At 40.7% G+C, this 16,242-nt stretch overlaps 3 protein-coding genes across 4 annotated transcripts in view; all 3 read left to right on the forward strand.

Moving 5' to 3' along the window:
* Positions 1-67: 67 nt before the first annotated feature.
* LOC103393922 (nucleolin 2-like) lies at positions 68-3,434 on the forward strand. Its single transcript, XM_008331048.3, has 9 exons — positions 68-387; positions 1,170-1,268; positions 1,350-1,460; positions 1,544-1,705; positions 1,790-1,921; positions 1,999-2,115; positions 2,207-2,374; positions 2,652-2,810; positions 2,888-3,434. The coding sequence occupies exons 1-9, from the start codon at positions 327-329 to the stop codon at positions 2,944-2,946; spliced, it is 1,068 nt and encodes a 355-aa protein (XP_008329270.1). The 5' UTR covers positions 68-326; the 3' UTR covers positions 2,947-3,434.
* A 218-nt stretch (positions 3,435-3,652) lies between these two features.
* LOC103393923 (dpy-19 like 4) lies at positions 3,653-10,646 on the forward strand. The gene is made up of 19 exons (XM_008331049.3): positions 3,653-4,071; positions 4,516-4,674; positions 4,873-4,997; positions 5,099-5,189; positions 5,480-5,601; positions 5,899-6,044; positions 6,155-6,278; positions 6,385-6,519; positions 6,646-6,777; positions 6,888-6,989; positions 7,078-7,151; positions 7,452-7,610; positions 7,712-7,831; positions 7,943-8,062; positions 8,162-8,219; positions 8,336-8,418; positions 8,536-8,668; positions 8,772-8,921; positions 9,103-10,646. The coding sequence occupies exons 1-19, from the start codon at positions 3,960-3,962 to the stop codon at positions 9,265-9,267; spliced, it is 2,310 nt and encodes a 769-aa protein (XP_008329271.1). The 5' UTR covers positions 3,653-3,959; the 3' UTR covers positions 9,268-10,646.
* Positions 10,647-11,173: 527 nt separating this feature from the next.
* Positions 11,174-16,242, forward strand: part of ints8 (integrator complex subunit 8) — a 10,398-nt gene continuing 5,329 nt past the window's right edge. The window contains exons 1-19 of one of the 2 annotated variants that reach the window (XM_008331050.3): positions 11,174-11,318; positions 12,027-12,165; positions 12,267-12,441; positions 12,520-12,660; positions 12,853-12,924; positions 13,033-13,084; positions 13,174-13,353; positions 13,484-13,591; positions 13,780-13,932; positions 14,022-14,122; positions 14,222-14,363; positions 14,463-14,533; positions 14,685-14,860; positions 14,953-15,083; positions 15,178-15,288; positions 15,378-15,582; positions 15,669-15,790; positions 15,875-16,059; positions 16,148-16,181. In XM_008331050.3, the coding sequence (XP_008329272.1) occupies positions 12,033-12,165; positions 12,267-12,441; positions 12,520-12,660; positions 12,853-12,924; positions 13,033-13,084; positions 13,174-13,353; positions 13,484-13,591; positions 13,780-13,932; positions 14,022-14,122; positions 14,222-14,363; positions 14,463-14,533; positions 14,685-14,860; positions 14,953-15,083; positions 15,178-15,288; positions 15,378-15,582; positions 15,669-15,790; positions 15,875-16,059; positions 16,148-16,181 (2,292 nt within the window). In that variant the 5' untranslated portion in view covers positions 11,174-11,318; positions 12,027-12,032. The remainder of the gene's footprint in view (positions 11,319-12,026; positions 12,166-12,266; positions 12,442-12,519; positions 12,661-12,852; positions 12,925-13,032; positions 13,085-13,173; positions 13,354-13,483; positions 13,592-13,779; positions 13,933-14,021; positions 14,123-14,221; positions 14,364-14,462; positions 14,534-14,684; positions 14,861-14,952; positions 15,084-15,177; positions 15,289-15,377; positions 15,583-15,668; positions 15,791-15,874; positions 16,060-16,147; positions 16,182-16,242) is intronic. The other variant, XM_025065197.1, reaches the window with a different exon arrangement.

Genomic DNA, 16,242 nt, shown 5'->3' on the forward strand with positions numbered 1-16,242 from the left:
AAAAATATAGCTTTACATAAAGTTTTTTTTTCAAACTCACTCAACGTACCAATCACGTTCAGAGACGTCATCATTACGCGTCCTGGCGCCTCCGTCTAATAGGAGACGGAAGAAAACAAATGTGGAGTGAAAAATAATTACATACAGTTCAGGAGAAACTGGTTTTATCTGGTTTACATGATTTTCTGGGGTGATTGATTTTCATTTAATTTTAAATCTCTGTAAACTTTTAACAGAAACTACCGGCAGAAGCATCAGTAAATTGTAAATGAAGTTGGCGCGTTTTGGCTGAGGAGCTAGAGAAAGAAAGAAAAAAAAACTACAGTATGAATACCGTGGATTTGAACTCAAAAGAGCTGCCCTCCGACGAAGCACCTGACTCTAAAGGTACACGATTATCGTCTAATATTTATTGTTTGTCCTAACTTGAGCTGTTATCGTAAGTATGAACTAAATTTCGGAGAAGTTGGTACACATTTCATAAGTTACTCTAATAAACCCGAACCTTCCGTCTTCACATAAATGTTTGGAAAACTGAAACCGTTCATTGCAGCAACTTGGTCACACACATTCAGCAGCTGTTTACATCCTTGATCTCTACACCCAGTAATATTTCAGTAATTTTTTAAAAATGATTCGATCGGTTACGATTATGGTGTTATTATAAAACTATGATACATCCATCTAAACTTATTTTCCAATAAGTATAATAATTCATACTTACTATTAGAATACATAAATTGTTTCCCCTTACATGTGAAATGTGTGTAGGCAGAATAGAAATATGACAGCACATGTTTGTTTCCTGTCGGAAGTATAAATAATCTAGTCCATCTCACATCCTCTCCTTATTCCATTAAAGCTATAATGCTGCCACTCGTCAGATTGTAATAATTGTGGAACTAACCGCTCAAGTTCAGACATGTTTACTCAACCTCTTAACTGATGTGCTTCTGTTACACTCATAATGTTTCCTTAGCACTTAGATTAACTCACCACCTGTGGGTTTAACCAAACAGCTACGTTTTATTTTTGAAATAATTGATTCCTTGATTTTTCTACATTTATTTATAATCGTTCAAGAGACAATAGTGATGCATCACAAGAGTTAATATTACTCTCAGCGTTAATAATATTAGCTTTACTTTTTTTCTCACCTCCCGTTGTAGCCTCCGACGTCTCCTCAGATGACGAGCCGCTGATCTTGCTCAAAGCAAAACTTGAGTCTGCGAAAGAAGACAAAACATCCCCGAGTTTGAGTAGCTCAAGTAGGTAGAAGCAAATGAGTTGAAACATTTTAATCATCGCAAGATTTGTCATCAATTGCTTTTTATTTCTCTTGATCCCAGGTGAAGGCCCCGACGACAAGCCTCAGAAGAAGGTTGCCAAAGTGGCATCCAAAGCTGCGAAGAAGCTGGCATCAGTGCCTTCCAAAAATGAACTTAATAAAAAGAAAAAAAGTGAGAGTGATTTCTGCACCTTACCCTGCATTTTCCTTAGAATACAGTGTTTTTGCTGTAAAGTAATTGTTGTTATTTCACAGAATCGGTGGCGGGAGATGATAGTTCAGAGGACGAACCTCTGAGCAAAATGGCCAAGAAACTTAGATCCAAACATCAGACGAAGGAATCTCCGTGTGATGTGACATCGCCCACAAAATCCAGCCAAGTTGTGAAATCCAGAAGGAATGCAGCAAAGAGAGTGGGTGCGTTTGAGCAATGCTAAGGTAAACACGACTGAAGCTCCATCTCCTAGTTACATGTTCCAACAAGAAGTGTTTGTGTTTCAGAAAATTATAAAGAGTCGTCAAGTGAGAGTTCATACGATACAGCACCGGCAGCTTCCACAGCAACAAAAACACAGGCTGCTTCAACAAGCACCAGAAGAACAAGAGTAAAACCTCCAACCAACCTTTTACAAGGTAAAAACAATGCTAATTATGATAGATAATAGCGTTTTGTTAAAATTATGAATCCTAAATCTAAACTTTACCCTCAGACAGCAGCTCCGACGATGATGAACCATTATCAAACTTCATCGCCAAGAAGAAACCGGTGAGGAAAGATGCAAAGAAGACAACTGTAACAAGAGCCGGTTCTTCCAAAAAGAAACAAGGTTCTTTTTAATTGTCAAAATTAATATTCTGCTGAAATGGACACACATTATTAACACCTTATTCACATTTTTCTTTTTCTTTTTTTTACAGAAGTGACGGAAGAAAGCTCGGATGATGAACCCTTGATTAACCTGGTGAAAAAGAAGAGTCGAGCAGGCAAACAGACAAAGACCAAAACAAAGGCCTCAGCTCCAAAGAAGAAGAACATGGTGTCCAGACCAAGTCAAAACAAGAAAACAAGAAAGACATCAGAGCCAGGTGACACTGACACAAATTTAGAATTTGGTAAAAGAATGCCAGCATTGATTCCAAATGTAGATCCCTCTCTTCCAATGTTAGTATATCCTATCGTTGCTCCTGTGTCGTGATACGTTTTGTAAACCCCCTGTTTCTTGCCAATAAACATCCTGATATTTATTAAGTAAGGTACACGGTATAGATGAAGATATTAAAAAACCTTTAACCAGAATTGGCTAAACTATAAATTTATTTATTTGTATATATACAAATAAATAAACTTTTCAACTGTTTTCAGCCATGTCCAGTGAGGCTTCAGATGAAGAGCCTCCAGATGAAGAGCATCCGATAGACATGGCCAAATATCCCAGTGTGACCAAAGAAGTGAGAGTGAGTCTGGAGAGGTGTGACGCTACAGAGGCTGGAGCAGAGGAACGTCAGAACACAACGACAACAGGTGCTGATCACATGACACAGATGATGATGTTGACGTCATAACATTTCTAACATGCTGTTACTATTGATGATAAACAGAGAACACGGAAGAATCCAAAAGGGCAGAATTGGTGGACTCCTCCTCAGAAGACCCTTGAAGCTCTGACAGTTTGGACAAATGGTTCCGCGGTTTTGTACTAGTACTTCATCTGCCTCCTGGTCTGCATCCTCACATCCAGGCCTTTCAGCCTCTGGATTGTATTTAGAGACCAGTGAATGGCTCCTTGTTTGAAGGACGATAAAAAATGTACAACGTGTTCCTCGTTTCTGGTCGGTGTTCATTAGTTGTTCACACTTATTCTGTGTTTTATATTTTTCATACAATATGACCATTAAGTGCGTTGTGTTTTCCAGTTGAATGTATGGGTATTCATTGTACAAAAAAAGATGTGCACTGTCTTTTATTGTTTTTTTTTTATTACTTGTGCCTCTAGTGTTTCATTTGGCTCAAATATGTGTTTGTTTGTTTTTTTATTTTTCTTTGTTATTGGTGTAAGTTTATTTCTTGCATGAATTTAGTCTTGTATGCAACAGTGAAAAAAGAACTGCGAGTCTTATGTTGGATTAAACATTTTGTGGTGTGAAACTCCTCTTTCTATTCGTTTTCATGGCTCTGGTGTTTGATATGTGTTAATATTAATATTATTAAGATACATTTGGTTAATAATTCAAAAACATTTAATTATTCATTTCTATTTAGCCTTATTATTCACTGCTCACGGTAATTTTTAATGTTTTTTTAAATTTTTTACCGCGTCGATGACTTCGGCAAATTCCGCCGTGTTTCGGTCAAAACCGTCACTTCCATCCGGCGGAGGGATGTACACCGCTGTTCACTCCTACACAGTTCGTTCAGGACTACTGTAACTGAACAGAGTCACGGAGCTGGAGATGATTTAACAGTAGTTTTTAAAAAAGTTCAACCAGAGCTGAGAAGACCGTCACTAGGCCCGTGTCGTCTTCACCTGACAGGCACAGTTCATTACATTTTTGGGCATCTTTTTTATTTTTTTTTTGCGGGTGGTTTAGCTGCGTGCTAGTTAGTTAGCATGCTGTTTCTGTTTCGATACAGCATACAACCACAACTACGTCTTCGAGCTTTAACCTCGTCATGACTGAACTAAGATGTAGGAAAACTGAGACTTTGGATGGAAATAGTGATGAAGAAGGAGAAAGAGGAGTGCAAGAGGGCGGACCAACTGAGGAGGTGCAGCAGACTGAGGGTAAGCAGAGCTAATTTAGCACTTTGCTAACCGAGCAGCAGGATTTATGTCCGTGTTGCTAAGTCATTGTAAAAAAGTTCCGCAAAGTTTTTTAATCAGAGAGATGTTTTGCAATTTTTTAAGATTCTTGACGTATATTAATACTTGAACGCATTGCTGTAACTTAATAGCAAAGTCTGTGTCACTTTAATGGTTTATGATAATGTTGTAAACAATGAAGTGCCTATGAATAATTCACTTTTATTTTAATGTTAATGTCTTATTTCACACCGGGTCACGTGTTTCAAATGCGGTAGTGGTTTGAGAACTGTCCTGGATGTTAGAGGAAGTTAAGTTCAATATAATATTTAATCATTTTACGTGTCCATTTTTGTCTGTTCATTATTCTGACTATTCTATGTCTTTGTCATATTTCATATGGTTTTGGCATTGATTGTGTCACAGATCCCGTAGCAGGTCCGTCCGAGCCACTGACCGAGTCCAGCTGTGCAGAAGCTGAAAACTTGGTTCAGGAAGATGGAGGTGAAAAGGAGGAGGATGACCCCAAACAAGAGGAGTCAAACGGAACGTCTGTCAAAGCCCCCCAGATTTCTCTTCCTCCATGTAAGTTAATCTCAGCTATATGTTTATCCGTTATCTGTTTGTGGTGTTTTTTTTGTTAGTCCTGAAAATAAACCTTATGTGTGGGTTTTTTAGTTAGTCCTGAAAATAAACCTTATGTGTGTAATATTGTATTTTTTATATGATCTATTTTTTTTAGCATTATCTAGACGTACTCATGTTTGTATTTCTGCCTCCCAGCAAGTTTTCTGCAGCATCTGGTCAGAGTGTTTTTTGGATGTTTGGCAGCTGTTTCCTGCGGTATGCTCTACGCTGTGTATCTGTCGACGTATCATGACAGGAAGTTCTGGTTCTCAAAAAGGCAGGTGTGCGACTGGTTTTTGAACCTTATACCCACTTCACATCCACCTCACTGTCCTGCCACGTTATTCAGTGTAAAACATGAATGTTATGTCATTTCTGTCAGGAGCTCGAGCGTGAAATCACCTTCCAGGAAGGCAGCGGCCTCTATTACTACTACTACAAACGCATGCTGGCAGCGCCCTCCTTTGAAAGAGGTATGGCTGTTGTTTCAGTTCTTCATTGTGGAAATACATTGTAGAAGAAAGAGGAAATACTAGGGATTTTCTGTTGACAAGTGAAAAGGTGTTTAACAACATTCCCACTGTGGACACTGTTCTTTCTTTTATTTCCTTGTCAAACCAAGATGAAAAGAAATAAAGGACTGTTCTTATGTGGAAAAAGTTTGTTTGTAGTTCGGCTACAAATACTTGTATTGTAACCTTCAGGATTTAAACTGGTTTAACTGTCAGGAACTGTCTCTTTTCTGTGGTTTGGTTTGCCTCAGGTTTTTACGAGCTGATGGTAGATAACAGGACTCTTTCCGGTGAAACCATCAACGCCGTGGAGCGTCTGTCTCTGTATCCAGAGATAATAACCAGCTTTGTGTACAGAGTCACAGGGAGCCAGGTCTGTTTTATTATTATTATTATTATTTTCATTTTTAATCTATTTATCAAGTGTAGATTTGAAACATGTCAAAAACTCGAATACTCACAAATCCAATAATAAAATTAAAACTGGGTTTAAAAAAAGCACATTTTTTCATTAATTATCATTAAACATGTAATTATTTTGCAGAATATGACTCCGGATAACCTTGGATTTTACCCCTCAGTGCTTTGTTCCAAATTAAAATATAGTCTCTTCATAAAAAAACATTTATTCTTTCATCAAACCAATGACTTTTTATCTGTTTTTTTTTAGGACTTTGTAGAACCCATTTACTTCTACATGGGAGCAGTTTTCGGCCTTCAGGCCGTCTGTGTCACCGCGCTGTTTGTGTGCAGCTGGGTGATGAGTGGAAGGTGGTTGGCCGGCATGTTAGCTGTGGCCTGGTACGTGATCAACAGGTGAGGGAGGATTGGTGCTGTTGAAAATGTGCCTCGTCGTAAAGCATCAGTTTGTCTCATGGTCTTTAATCTAACACGTCGACACTTTGATACTTCTGTGTCTCTCACAGACCGGACACGACCAAAGTGGACCTAGCGATTCCTCTGAGGGAAAACTGGGCTCTGCCGTACTTCTCCTGCCAGGTGGCAGCTCTGACCGGGTTCCTGAGCAACAACATTTCCTCTGCCACTGAGGTCGGTTTTCATTTTCTGCTGATTCATTTCCTCCTGACTGTTCAAGCTCACACAGTCACTCACTGATGGACACTGACTCTCTCTCTCTCTCTCTCTCTGTCCGTAGATGTTCTGCTTTCTGGCCATGAGCGCCACCACCTTCACCTTCCTCCTGCTCTGGGAACACAGCCATTATGTGCTCTTCGTCCAAGGCCTCTGTCTCTTCCTGCTCGACTCCTTTGACCTGGTGCCGAGTCGTAAGGCAAGACCATGAACTTGACTTGGACTAGATAGATAACCAGGTTTCATATTAACCAGTCTTACCAGTCCTTGACAAACATAAACTCTGTTTTTTTTCTCCCCCTCCTTGTGTCCTCGACACCTACAGATGGCTGACATCCACAAAGTTTACCTCAGCTCCCTGTTCCTGGCCTATCTGTTCCAATTTCAGAACCCGGCCCTGCTTAGCTCACCACTGCTCAGCCTCCTGATTGGCTCAGTGCTCGTGAGGTACTTCCAGGTAGAATTAGCAACACCTTTTTTTTTAATTAATTAATTAATTAATTTTCAAACTTTGTTCTTTAGAATATCGGAGTCTAAGAGTTTTCTCTTTATCGGTTTTTATTGCAGCAAAAGATGAAAATAGGCCCTCTGGTGGCCAGAGTCATGAAGCTCTTCCTTCATTTTCATCTGGTCTTTTATACAGCGATCACCTTCAGTTACTTGGTTAAGGTACGGTTTCAAAAAGACCCAGACTTTTCTCTCTGTCTGTAAACAAAGAAACACTTTGGATTAATGACGGCGTTCTTCTCATTCACAGAAACTTGTTCCTGCCGGTGATGCTGAATTCATACTGAAGTTCCTGGAAGTGAAATTTTTGCTCAACACAACAACGTGAGTTGCAGAGCTTTCTACTGGAAAACAGACTGTATTTAAAATAATCTTAAGGTGCTATTTAAAAGATTTTTGACAAACAATGATGTTTGTCTCACAGTGGACACAGAATGTTTTGGACTAAAAGAAATTCCACATTTGGGATCATTAACAGTGGAAACAGTGGATTTATATCCTGTTCCCTCAGCCATGTTTCTCTGAGGTTAAATATCTGAGGCTGGTTTCTGGCCCCTGGTAAAAACCCTGGACAGACCCTTTAAAGTCTATGTTGTGTTGTTGTGTTTGTTTCTTTGTCTTCAGTGACTTTGTGACCAACCTCCTCCTGTGCCAGGATGGATTCCAGAAACCTGGACAGGACTTCTTCCTGAGACTGACCCAGACTTCAGTCCTTCCTTTTTACTTCCTGGTTCTGACTGTGTGTCTGCTGTCCACCAGTCAGACCATCTACAGGAAACTCAGGTCTGCTGCTGGTGCCACGCTCTCACACATTTATGGATGTTATTTTTTTTGTTACTAATTTACCCTAATACCATTAATGAAAGAGTTTGACTCCATTTCAGTGGTAAGCCAATGAAAACCAGCCGTCGACAGGAAGACGGACGAATAGGAGAGAAGCCCGAGGTCAACTACCACGTCTTTCACATGCTGCTCTTTGGGGGTCTGACGATGCTCTTTGATGGGTGAGGTCTTTAAGTTAATTACAGTTACTACATTTTACTAAATCGAACAGTAATCATTTTTATTGTTTGATCTAATATCTTTTATTTTTTGCTTTTTTTGTATCGATGCAGGATGAAGTATTTGTGGACGCCGTACGTCTGCATGTTCACAGCCTTCGGCATCTGTTCTCCAGACCTGTGGATGACTGTGTTCCGGTGGCTCAAACTGAGGTCCATGAACCCTGTGGTACTGGTGAGAGTCTGCAGACACTCGCTACTGTTTCATTTACTTTTTCAAATACAAATAAATCATAAAAAAAAAATTAAAATATTATAATCTTTATTTTTCCATATTCTGATCCTCAGCACAGCTGTTCCGACCATCATTGGTTTCAGTTTATGGAGGGAGGTGAGAACGATTCTCTCACATTAGTTAATAAAATTCATATATTAATTATTAAGGCTCAACTGCTCCGATGCTGAGCCAGTAAGATGTTTTTCATCTCTCCTCTCCTCTCGTCTCAGTACTGCCCTCGAGTCTTGACTGAACTGTCTGATCTGCCAGAGTTCTACGATCCAGATACAGTGGAGCTGATCAGCTGGATCAGGTAAAGGAAATGTGACCCCACCCCCTGGTGGAATGTTGCGGTAAAACAGATCATAATGATGGTGTCTTTTTATACTTTTGGTCGTTGGAATCATCAGGAATGTTCTTCCTGTTCCAGGTCCAACGCTCCAGCGATGGCAGTGTTTGCAGGAAGTCCACAGCTGCTGGGAACAGTGAAGCTTTGTTCAAGTTCAGTCGTGACCAGTTTACCACTGTACTCAGACATTAATCTGCTGAAGCGGAATGAAGATGTGAGTGAAGTGTTAATAAAGAAATCCCCACAGTACTTAGATGAAATAACGTGATATTTTTGCGCTTCAAATTAAAGTTCTCTCTGTTTTTTCTCCTCTGTAGACGTACCAGGTTTATGCCTTGAGATCCGCCGAGGAGATCTATAAGATCCTGACGTCTCAGAAGGCCAACTACATCATCATCGAGGAGTCCATCTGTACTGAGTTTAAAGGCTGCAGCATCAAAGACATGCTGGACATTTCTAATGGACATGTGAGTTTGGTTCCTTCCTACGACAGTGATAACAGAGGTTATCAGTAACTAATCCTCTTTTAATTTATGGTTTTAAAAACTGAAAAGATTCTGAAAACATATTTGGCCATAATAAAAATTAGTAGTTAGTGTAATTACATGGAGTAAAACAATTACCTCTGTACCTCTTGTTCTCCTGCAGGTCATCTACGACAAAGGAGAAATTTACTCCTTTTCCAAACACGGACGATTCTGCCACAAAATCAAGATGAACTACTCTCCTTATACCAACTACTTCACCAGAGTGTTCTGGAACCGATCGTACCACGTGTACAAAGTCAACTCTGTCATCTCTTTTCAATACTGACGGCAGTTCTGTCCTGGCTGCTGACAACGATCCCTGAGGCAGAGCTGACGTCCTCAAAGTCCAGTCACTGGGCTCCAGGTCTGAAACGACGTCCAGGCGTTGTGGAGGCACACAGTTGGAAATACTCACCAGGTTTTCTGGTTCAGAGTTTGTTTTTTATCAGGGACAAATTATGGAGAGAACAAGAGAAGAAGTCGAACACTATTTAGGACGTTGTACATCTGTTAGAAAACAAAAATACTGCTGACACTTATAAATACAACAACACCAACAACTGCCAGGATAATAGACGTCTCTCTGAGAGACCCTGTCTTAAACAGGAGCCGCAGTCTGGAGTGGACGGAGAGGATTAGGACTGAGCAGATCAGAGGAAGAGCCAATAATATCAGCTGACAGATATTATTATTATAATATCGGTAACAATTGTTATTGTGTTTTTTCTCCGATAATGAAAACCCGATAACGCAATGCCTGGATTTTGCCAAATATGCTGTATTTCCTTGTAGTGTCCTGAGATGTTTATCTCAGGGGCAAACACCTGCATATATTGGTATCGGTTTACCATCTTCAGAAGTGTTCGGACTATATCAGCATACCGGCAAAAAGTTAGTCTTGGACATCCCTACTGTATTATTTATTTCCAGGTTCTAAGGTAGCAGTAAGACAACAACAATAGACGACAATGTCATAGTGAGGTCATCTTTTATTTGTGGCATTTTATTTCCTGCAGATGGCAGTCTGAACTGCAGGAAGCCTTTTATAATTACAGTTTCCTCGCCTATGAAGAAAAATGAGTTTGCAATAACTCAAACAGACTCCGATTCTTCACACTTTCAGAATATTAGTTATCAGATATTTAGTCGTAGGTATTTGAAAAGTACCTATTAAGAATATTTGACAAGAATAAGATCACAAATAATCAGTATTTAGTTACTGAGTATTTACTGAGACGTTGCTTTACTTTCAATTTCTGCTCTAAAACCTATGCAGTGTGTGATCTGTGTTTTTAGATTCTCATTCCTGCAGGTCACAGCGTCATTTCTTATTCTAGAGGCTTCTAGAAGTTGAAATTAAACCTTCACATCCAAACAAACAAGCCACTGAGCGGATGTTCTATGGCTGTGTCTGGATGCCTTGAGTTCATAAGATGGAACTGATGTGTTTCACTTTAGAAACTTTTTTAAAAAGGTTTTTTAAGATTTTTGTTTTCCTCCCATCCTGGTTGTAACTTGAAATATTCACCAGTTCATTCTGGCGCTGTTGTTTAACCTTCACCACTAACTTCTCCTCTGTGAATATGAACAATATGTTTTATTATGTTACTGAAGCCAATCAAATGAGTGTATGAGTTGATAATAAATGTATTGCTCAACTTTGTACATGTGTTTTATCCATGTTGTATTTCTTTAACTTAACAAAATGCACAATATGCAGTGATGATCACATTTCTGATGTGGCTTCAGGGTCAGTCATTCACTGCTGAATAATGCTTGATACAAAATGAAAAGTAAAATGGGTTAAAACCAACTAAATAAAAAAAATGAAAAAATATCAGAATTGTTCTTATTTTGTCTTTAAAGGTCAATGATGTGCTGATTAGCTCTGAATTGAATCATTAATCCGCATTAATTCTGTTAAATTTTAATGTCATTGCTAAACTTTATAATTTTTTCTATTATTGAACCCTTTGTAATTCCTTCATTTAAAAAATAAGGTTTTTATAACGAAAGGTATAGTTTATTCTTATATATTTTTCTTTATATAATTCGACGTATGCTAACAAAATATAAACATTTTAATATTAATATTATTATATAACATTTTAAAAAATTATTTTGGACGCAGAGTATAAATATGCGTAAATACAGCGCAAGACTGTGTTAATCGCCCGCGACGCACCGGAACCGGAAGTGCATCTCAAAGCGATGGCGAATCGCAGAATGAAATATGTGAGAACTCAACAGTCTGTGTCGCTGTTCGACCCTATTTATGTAGTTATTTTTGTCCAGTTTTAATACTTTTATCAGCAGTTTTTATTTCGGTATTTTAAGGTAAGATAGACCGCCTCTGTATGCGTAGAAAGGCTGAGAAAATGAGCAGTTTAGCTGTAGCATAAGTTACAGACTGAGGATGAGCGAAAACGGTGCGCTGGATTTAGACACAACAACATCCCTAATTGGCTATTTCGTTTATTCTTTCTGAGGAAAGCTCAAGTCTCCGCCCACACAAATTACACTTTTATAAAATTATCATTTCATAGAAGTTTATTTGACACACACTAACTTGTTTAAATGCACAAAAATATATACAGCATATCATCGGGCATTTTGTCTATTACGAAAAGGCAATTAATACTGTAGTCAAGTAATTTATTATGTGGAAGTTTGTTAGAGCTTATAAACTACTAGTAACTTACCCACCAAATAATTGTTGGTGAATAAATTGAATATAAATTTGTTAGTTTGGCACAGGAAATGTTACTTTCAAAGACGCTGTTTGTTGCCGCCATTTCTTTTATAGTTTACTACAATAAATAATTATTAGAAATACACAGTTTATCAATATCATATCCACATAAACATTATCAAAATAAGTGTTATAATAAACTAACTCTGCCACGACTTTTAACACTGATAGACGTTCTAGCCTTGGTTTGAAACGTGATTTTTACTCAATTTAAGTCCAATGTCAAGCTCTGTTAAAAATGTGTTTTTATGATTTAAAAAAAAAAAAAAAAAATGTATCTCCTTGTTCCGCAGGGCAGGATGAGTGCTGAGGCTGCAGACCGGGTGGCAATTGTGGCCAGCGGTCGTCCCAGCACGCCTCTGCAAACGTCATGGTTTGAATTCCTTCTAGACAGTAGTCTGCTGGAGACACACCTGCAGAAGGCAAACCCAGGTTTGTGTCAACATGAAATGGTGTCTAATGGTATTAAAAATGTAATGTTAAAGTGCTGCTTTGATGGAATGATTTTTTTTTAACTAAATCTGTCTCCACAGACCCTCTCCCAGTGCAGCTGATTGTTCAGTTCCTGGAGCAGGCGTCTAAGCCCTCGTTGAATGAGCAGAACCAGGTTCAGCCTCCAGCGGACAACTGCAGGAACAGAACCCTGAAGCTGCTGGCCCTGAAAGTAGCAGCTCATATGAAGTGGGATCTGGAAGTGCTGGAAAAAGGGTCAGTGTGTGGCCTGTTTTGAACTTTATTTATGAACTGAAGTAACATTTCTGTTCTGACTCGCTCTTTCTCCTGCAGCTTGACCATTCCAGTGTTGAACATGTTATTGAATGAGCTGCTCTGTGTGAGCAAAGTTCCTCCAGGTGTGAAACATGTGGACCTGGATCTGTCCACTCTCCCTCCCACCACCGCCATGGCTGTCATCATCTACAACCGCTGGTAAAATAAACCCCAAAGAAACGACTGAAAAATAAAAAACTTTGTTGATGTCCCTGTGAGGTGCACTCATGCTTTTTATGTCCATTTCTCACCTTTACTTTTCCATTAGGCTCTTCACATTTACAGAATACTTTTAACAACGCAAAGATAAACGTGACATTAACATATAATTTTTTTTATACTTCCTAAAAGGGCCATCAGAACGATTGTGTTGAGCAGTTTCCCAGAGAAACAGACCAAACCTGGACCTCACCAGATGAACATGTATGTTCTGCTTTGATCAGTTTCCAGCATGTGTATGAACCCAAATATATTGCATTGAGTTTCACAAAAAAAGTTTTTCCTTTTTTTTATCCTTCTGGTTTCATCTAGTCTGAATATTGTACAGCAGGAGAAAGAAATGACAGACAACATTCTTGCTGTGGTGAGTGATTTTTTTTATAATCCATACAAATGTAACCAGAATGAAGGAGGGTTGTTGACATGACTTTTTGATGGTTTTTATATTTTCAGTTGAAGGAGCAGGCCACCGACTCCATCAGTGTCCTGGAGGGAGCTCTTTGTCTGAAGAAAGACTTTTACATTCACACCCTCAGGACTCTGGACCTGTTGGCTGCTGACGCTGCTGCAAACGGAGAGACCGAGGCTTCGACTGCGGGGCTGTGCATCAGCACCGAGGAGCTGCACTGTCAGGTGGGAGGAGGAGGAATCAAAGTTATTTAAAAAAAATAGTGCTATTATTCATCATTGTTGGATGTCTTTAGGCACAGTCTGTCACTTAGATATACGTTTATCTTTTAAAATCTTTTCAACTGCATTTCAGGTGCATTATGATTTGGGAGGTATTTTCTTCCAGCGAGGCTGCACTGACCAGCCGTCCTTCATGAAAGCTAAAGAGCATTTCAGACAGACGGTGGAGCTTCTAAAAAAGGTACATTTTACTTTAATAGATGCATCTTCTTCTTCTTTTTTTTCCCTTTTTTGCCACAGCGAATCATTGATTTCCATCTCTCCTCCTCTGCATCTTCTACTCTGACTCCAATAAATAATAAAATATTATTATACTGCATATTTATTGTCTGTACTCTGAGTGGGTTTGTGTTTTTATTTTGTCCACAGCTGGACTCAGCTGTTCACGTCCACCTGGACGAGAAGCGACTGGCAGGATACTGGAACGCCTGCAAAGCTCTGACCGGAGACTGTGATCCGTCTGATTCCCAGACATCACCATATGATCAGATCAACAGTCTGATCAGGGCACGCAACTACAAGGTCAGAGCAAACGCTAAGAAACTAGTGTTGTCCGATGTTAGCTTTTTGCCGATTACACCTGTGTATGATGTGTGTACGACTTTTTCCAGGCCGTCATCGAAGCCTTCATCAAAGACAACGTGACCCGCAGTTTACCAAACCACTTCAGGAGGTCTGTCCTCAGAGAGTTCCTGTACAACGTCCAACAAGGGTGAGATCAGAGTGTAAAATGTTCTGACATATAAAACACCATCCTCTGGTACAGTTCCATTGTAACTCATGAGGATATTTTTCTTCTGCCCCTCTGCAGTGAAACCGGCCTGGATGAGTTTTGCCACAAGCTGTGCGTCTGTAACGCCGTCCGTGACGCTCTAGAGGGAGAAGTTCACAGCGTTCGCTTCCAACAGCTGCTGCTCCGACCCAGCAGACGGATGGTGGACTTTATTTTAGAGGTAAATTTGCAATCGTTAAATCAACGACAAAATCATAAAGTCATGGTGAATGTACGGTAACTCTTGGACATCTGGGTTTATACTCTTTTTGTCCTGCAGGTGGCCACACGTTCACTGGAGAAGGACCGTACGTCTGAGACGGCCAGAAGGAACATGGCCGGTTTTATGAAGTAAGTGATGAAAATTTGTCAACTGTAAAGACTGTGGTCTGCCACCAATAAGGTCTTGAAGTGGACCTTGAAAGTGCTTGAACACTGAGATTCTTCAGCATCTCCTCCAGTTAAACGTCAATAAACCGACCCGGTGTTTTCTCCGGTCCAGGACTCTGGGTGAAAGTTTTGAAGACCTCTCCATGGTCTTCGTGGTCTCCTCTCACAAGCTGTTCGTGGAGCTGCTGAGGGAGGAGGAGAGGAACGTCCTGGTGGAGCAGATGAAGAAGAGGTCGGCCACCATCAACCTCAGCACCAAACCTCTGCCGTCGTTCTACGACATTCCAGGTGCGTTCACAAGGTTCCTCTGTCCTCGTCCTCTGCCTCAGTGGAGAACCTGTTTCTTTACACTTCCGTCCGTCTGCTCTGCTCCTCCACAGCTTCTCCGACCGTCAACATCGGACAGTTGGAGCAGCAGCTCATCCTGTCACTGGATCCACGCAAGATCAGACAGATTCTTATTGAGCTTCATGGCATGGCTGAAAGACCTTTCTGGAAGGTCAACAGCAAGGTGGAGAAACTGGGAAAAACAATGATGTCATGATGTTTCACAAGTGTTCTCATTTTGGCTGTGATTATTTTGTTGTTGTTGTTTTTCTTCTCAGTGGGAGGTCCCTCCAGACTACATCAATGTGATCCTGAGTATTAAAGACAACCTGACCAAAGACCTGGTCTACATCCTGATGGCCAAAGGACTTCACTGCATCTCCATAAAGGTCGTTAGGTCACCGCCGTCACTCACCGCGTAAAGACGTTTGAGAGCTCAGGGTTTGAAACCTCCGTTCATGTTTTCTTGTCCTGTCAGGACTTTGTCCACGCACGGCAGCTTTTCTCCGCCTGCCTGGAGCTGGTGACGGAGTTCTCGCCCAAACTGAGGCAGGTGATGCTGAACGAGATGCTGCTGCTGGAGGTGAGAGCCCACGAGACCATGGCAGCAGAGGGCAGCAAAGAGAGGCCGCCGCCCGATCTGGTCAGCAGAGTCCGAGGTTACCTGGAGATGAGGATCCACGGTCAGGCTGTTCTCCAGGAAGAACCACAGGAAGTGAAGGAGAACTGGAGGTGTCGCAGGTGGAACTGATCACATTTCTCTCCCCAGATCTGCCGCTGCGTCAGGTGGTCGGAGAGGAGTGCGTCGCCTTCATGTTGAACTGGAGAGAGAACGACTATCTGACCCTGCAGGTGCCGCCCTCTCTGGTCATGAACAACCCCTACATCAAGGTGAGACCTGCTGTGACCTCCTGACGATGACTTCACACTATTAATTAATTGATTATTGATGATGAGTGAAAACGTCCCGTCCAGGTGGGTCAGCTCCTGGCCTCCACCTGCAAAGAGCTGCCCGGTCCCAAGGAGAGTCGACGCACGGCCAAGGAGCTGTGGGAGGTGGTGGTCCAGATCTGCAGCGTGTCCATGCAGCACAAGAGGAACAACGACGGCCGAGTGGGCCTCATCAAACACAGAGACTCGTCTCTGGGCATCCTGCCCAGGTACGCATTCCACACTGTTTCCACCTTTATCACTAAGGACTCGACTCTTTATTCTGATTTTGTTGTTGTTTTTGTTTTGTTTTTCAAGGAGCAAATTCATCACTTTCATCAAGAAACTTCGAGTAAGTCCAGAATATTAAAACTTCAAGGGTGGAATTACAGTAGGGAACAAAACATCAACAC

The sequence above is a fragment of the Cynoglossus semilaevis genome, chromosome 18 (genome assembly GCF_000523025.1).
Source record: "Cynoglossus semilaevis isolate Cse_v1.0 chromosome 18, Cse_v1.0, whole genome shotgun sequence".
NCBI lineage: Eukaryota > Metazoa > Chordata > Actinopteri > Pleuronectiformes > Cynoglossidae > Cynoglossus > Cynoglossus semilaevis.